Raw genomic sequence first — 5,190 nt, 5'->3', positions numbered from 1 at the left:
ATGACCCACCTCCCTGTTTGAACCCGCATACACTCTGCCAAGAAGAGGTTCTCTAGTGCACCCCCCCCCCCCCCCCAGTATTCTGACACACACACACACACACACACACAGCCGAGATACTAAGATGGCGCCTTAATCATTGTCAAGTTCAAGTGACTCCTATTAGTCTGATACAAACAGTGTCGGCGACATGCATGAAGGTGACAGGCAGCAGGACAACATCATAATAGTAATGACTGTAACAATCAACGCCGCAGTCTGACAGTCGCTTTTCATAACGTTTTTTTTAATTTCAGTCAAAATTTTCCGTTCACATTTCGTCATAAATAGTTGGTAAAAACAAATCGACCAACGTACAGTAGCCTAAAAAGTACAAGGAACCCTTTTGCCTCTGGTTGCTAAGTAGGCTTACGCATAGGCCCGCTGTCCTAACATGGTTTGCCTCAACGTGGCACAGTGACACAGTTCATCAGTAAAACAGTTTTGCTCTTCAGGAATAACTTGGAGTGTGACCCATTTCTCCCAGAAAGTGTTACAACATCACATTCTAGCTGTGTCTATACATCAGATTTTGTTCTTCCTCTGATGACCTCTGGACATGGGGCAGGACGGTGGTGGGAATAAGAAAAAGTACTTCTTTTTTTAAATTAAGGTATAGAAAATAGCATATAAAACATATATTCCTTAAATTATTTAAATAAACTTATTTCATATATCACTGTCACGAGGTACCATTTTTTTTTACATTTTATTTTAAAAGTAGTGCTGGTGGTCTGAAATTGTTCTCATATGAGTACAATATACTTTGTGTATGCATAATATTTAATTCTTGAGAATAGGTTACAATGCGATGCTGTAACTCTTTTTTTTTCCTTTTTTCACCACTGAACGTATTCTGCCCCCCCAAAACCCACATAGATCTAAAATTCCTTCCACTAACTTTTTTTGTTAAACACAAAAAAATGTCAATCTTGACAAGTTATTCACACAAAACAAGCAAATGTATAATCCAACTGCTCTATATGCAACACCACAACAAATAACACGCTTAGTTTCCACAGAAGAATTACATTTAAAGCAAGCTGACGGACAAAAAACTTTTTTTTATTTTTGAAGATACTGTGTTGTGACAGTTCCATTGTTGCCGATGCACACATTTAAACATACTTGCACAAAGACATTGCTGGAACTATTAAGATTGCCATACTGGCGCATGTATTTGGGTGCTTGACCCGAATTTGAAATACTCAAAATAGTGTCACCTTCATTTGGAAATCATGAACATCACACGCTCGCCTAAGACCTGTAAAGGAGTGCAATAGGCTGATGGGTTTATTCTTTTCTTTTCTTTCCAATACTGAGTTTATGCTACGAATTGACATCTATTTCTGATTCTATGAAAGTAAAATACACGAAAAAAAGTTTAAATTTAATCAAAAATAAAGATATCAACAGAACCGTTTTATAGCTTCTCAGCTCAACTGAACTCAGTTCTACAAAGTCAATGATTTACATGTCATTGGTCTCATAATCAAAATAAAAGTGACGGAAATATCTGCATTATATATAGACAAATCCATAATATTCATATAGATGATTTCTTCGATCCAAATAAGACACATGTAGGCCTATTGGTTAAAAAAAGGAAAAGAAGAAGAAAAAAAACTGAAGAATACAATCGCGATGTTGGAGCTTTAGAGTTTATCATTTGTTCAATGTTAATGACCAAAACTGTACAGTTCTTGTTAGAAAACATTTCCATAAATATCATTTAAGTTTCAGAACTTATACCCATAATTAAATTACAAATTGATAAATATGGCATCATGGATATGTATTTACAACGGTATTAACAAAAGGCAACGTTATATTTAACGGTAACAATCGTAACCTAATACCACATTTCTCCACCTGAAAACGGACGTTGACAACAGATTCGACCCCATCAAACAAGGAAATACATTCACGAGTATAATATTTATTAATGATTTTTTTTTTCTGTGTTCAAGTTCATGACAAAGACTTTGGCACGTTTCTTAAGACTGTTTGAAGTTCCAACAATCAATTGAAGAGGCGACTGTAGCGCGTCACCGTCATATAAAACAGCATGAAATAATCTTCCTTTTTATTCTTTTTTTTAAATAAAAATTTTGAGAAAATACATAAAATTAAAAATAAAACATTTTTTTTCTTCTGAAATCTGTAAACTAAAAGAGATAAAAAAAACATTTATTTATACTGAGAAAGTATTACGTTTTCATTTATTCATTTATTCGTGATTTATTTTTGATTTCCTCAAAAACTGTGGAATCAGAGTCCAATTTTTTCGCGATCCTGAGAACGGACGTGGCCTGCGTGCTGCTGGCTTTTGCTCTCGTCTCCCGTTGTTGTTGTTGTTGTTGTTGTTGTTGTTGTTGTAGCTGTTGTTCTTGTCCCAAATCCGATGCGTGTGTGTGTGTGTGTGTCTCTGTGTGTCTCTGTGTGTCTCTGTGTGTGTCTGCGTGTGTCTGCGTGTGTGTGTGTGTGTGTGTGTGTGTGAGAACAGGAATAGTTTTTTAACGTTGTTGTTGTTGTTGTTTTTTTGATCCTCATTTATCCTGATGTCCCCTGGTCCACATCGAGGGGAAGGTTCGCTCGCTCGCTCGCTCCTCGGACTTCAAACGTACCATTCATTAAAGTTGGGGGCCAGTCCTTCGCTGTGGCCAGACGTGTTTTGCACGGCTGACGGCGGTGTTTTTGTCGGGTCTTCGGTGCCGGCTGAGACCAGCACTGGCGGTGTGGACGACTCGTATCCAGAGCTTGCTGCTGGAGAGGATTCAGATCCTTGAGACTCATGTACCTGCAAAACAACAAACAAATGCAGTGAGCTGCTGACATCTGGCATGCGTAATATTTCCTTGTGCGTTTTGATAAAATGGGGTTACGTTTATATGCGAATAACTGCTACACTGGAAAAAAAAAATGCCTTTTCCTAACACGTATTTTATCTCAAAGTAAGTGAATTTGAAACATATCACTCGAAGAAGCTCGTCTATATCTATATTATCTATAGTTTTAAATAATAACAAGACATTCACAACTCAATCACCAATTCTACTGTATTTCATTTGGTCAATTACAACAAGAGTTTTGTTGCATCACAAATTGTGTAACAGAACAGCGTTATTAAGAGTGTGTGTGTGTGTGTGTGTGTGTGTGTGTGTGTGTGTGTGTGTGTGTGTGTGTGTGTGTGTGTGTGTGTGTGTGTGTGTGTGTGTGTGTGTGTGTGTGTGTGTGTGTGTGTGTGTGTGTGTGTGTGTGTGACCGTGTTTAACCAGTAATGAAGACGTTAATTACCTTCATGTGTTTCCTGAGAGAGCTGGGGTGTGTGTATGACTTGTCGCACACTTTGCAGATGTATGGCTTGTCTGACGTGTGCACATGCATGTGCTTTTTCCTGTCGCTGCTGTTGGCGAAGCGTCTGTCACAGCCATCAAATTCACACTTAAACGGCTTCTCACCTGCAGGATTAAATACACACACACACACACACACAGTGAGTCAACCCCTCCAAAAAAATAGCCACGAACAAACAAACAAAAACTCACATTGTAATAGTGCACGTTGAAAGCCGGAGCTCCGGAGATGTAAATTGTCTGCAGCCTGTTATATAACAGTGTAACCTACATTTTCGGGGGCGAAATGGATACAGCTCCACTACTACACGCGGCACTGTCAGGCTTTATTTATTCAAGAGGCCTGCTCCTTCTTGCTACTACTGGTCCGATCGGCGCCGCTGCATGCCCTTCTCTCTAGTAAACACAGAATCAACAGGGCATTTCTGCGCCGCGCAATGGCAGAGCACTGGCGAGAGCTACACACTCCCAAATGGAATATTTGTAATTGTACGAGACGCTCGGAAAAGCGCACGAGTGCCAAGTTTCCCCCTGGAGCCCAGAATGATGCTCAAACGCTAAGAAACTGCCGACAAGTGAGTCAAGTATCTCTCTGTGTCCATCACACACAACTTCTCAGCACAAAGAACTAACGACGCTCAACGCCATGCACAGCCCCAGTTGCTCCACATAAGCGCAATATATGTTGCGGCGTTATCGAGCGCTAATGTATCCACTGCAATTCTAATTAATAACAGGGGGAATTAAAACTGCACAACGACATAAGTGAGTGGCGTCTGACGCCACAAACGTGGGCCCAAGTTCTCAAGCTGCTCTCGTTAACAACAAAAACACGTACTCTCTTGTTCCACTGAGCTCTGTGGAACAATGTCCGAGGCAATAGCGTGTTCCCATTCAAACGAGCCCCCCCCCCCCCCCCCCCCCCCCCCCCCAAACACACACACACACACATTCAAATGTCCCCCTTTACGAAAAAAGCCATGCCACGATTCTGGTGAATCTTACCTGTGTGCGTTCTTTTGTGGATTTTCAAATTTTCCGATCTGGCGAATATTTTCCCACATCCGGGGAACGGGCACGGGAACGGTTTCTCGCCCGTGTGCACACGGATGTGGTTGACGAGTTTGTACTTGGCCTTAAAAGATTTCCCCTCTCTCGGGCAGTCCTCCCAGAAGCAGATGTGGTTGCTCTGCTCGGGGCCGCCGACGTGCTCCATGGACACATGCGTGACCATCTCGTGCATGGTGCTGAAAGTCCTGTCGCAAGTCTTTTTGGGTCTGTTCATCTGGTTCTCGTCTATCCATTTGCAGGACAATTCTTGTTTGATCGGCTGCCTCATGTATCTGAAGAAGGCCCCTGGACCGTGGTGTGTCGGCACATTCATTCCCATGTTCATGTTGATGGGGTGGTTGTAGTTGTGGAGTTGAGCTCCGTAGGGGTCCGTCCGAGGGCTTGCGACCGGACGATAGGGATCGGGTCTTCCGAAAATGTCCCCGCGTAAGCCAAGATGCATTTGGCTGTTAACTACATGTCCACTCGGGGAAGTGTGGCTCACCCCCTGGTCGTGAAGTCCCGGAAACAACAGATGCCCGGGGTTATCGGGGATCCCCGGCGGCCCGTGGAGGCTCCCCGCCGAAGCTGCAAAGAGCCCATGCTGGGCGCTCGGCGCTGTCGACTCTCCAACGCCCCGGTTACGGAAGAGAAAGTCCCGTGTGGAATTGAACGCTCCCCCTCCGTACGAGCCCATCTGCCCGCCGTGCGAGTGTCCCAGGGCAGCTGCATAACCGGAGGCTTG

General features: G+C 42.9%; 1 protein-coding gene across 1 annotated transcript in view; it reads right to left on the bottom strand.

Moving 5' to 3' along the window:
* Positions 1-265: 265 nt before the first annotated feature.
* zic3 (zic family member 3 heterotaxy 1 (odd-paired homolog, Drosophila)) overlaps positions 266-5,190 on the bottom strand; it is a 5,426-nt gene continuing 501 nt past the window's right edge. Inside the window, exons 1-3 of the mRNA XM_035649388.2 lie at positions 4,401-5,190; positions 3,337-3,500; positions 266-2,839 (exon numbers count right to left, since the gene is read on the bottom strand). The exon at positions 4,401-5,190 is cut by the window's right edge and continues 501 nt beyond it. Of these exons, the coding sequence (XP_035505281.1) occupies positions 2,657-2,839; positions 3,337-3,500; positions 4,401-5,190 (1,137 nt within the window). The 3' untranslated portion in view covers positions 266-2,656. The remainder of the gene's footprint in view (positions 2,840-3,336; positions 3,501-4,400) is intronic.

The sequence above is a fragment of the Scophthalmus maximus genome, chromosome 9, assembly GCF_022379125.1.
Source record: "Scophthalmus maximus strain ysfricsl-2021 chromosome 9, ASM2237912v1, whole genome shotgun sequence".
In the NCBI taxonomy this organism is placed as follows: domain Eukaryota; kingdom Metazoa; phylum Chordata; class Actinopteri; order Pleuronectiformes; family Scophthalmidae; genus Scophthalmus; species Scophthalmus maximus.
The sequence above is the reverse complement of the archived record's forward strand: the minus strand, read 5'-3'. Positions and strand labels throughout refer to the sequence as shown.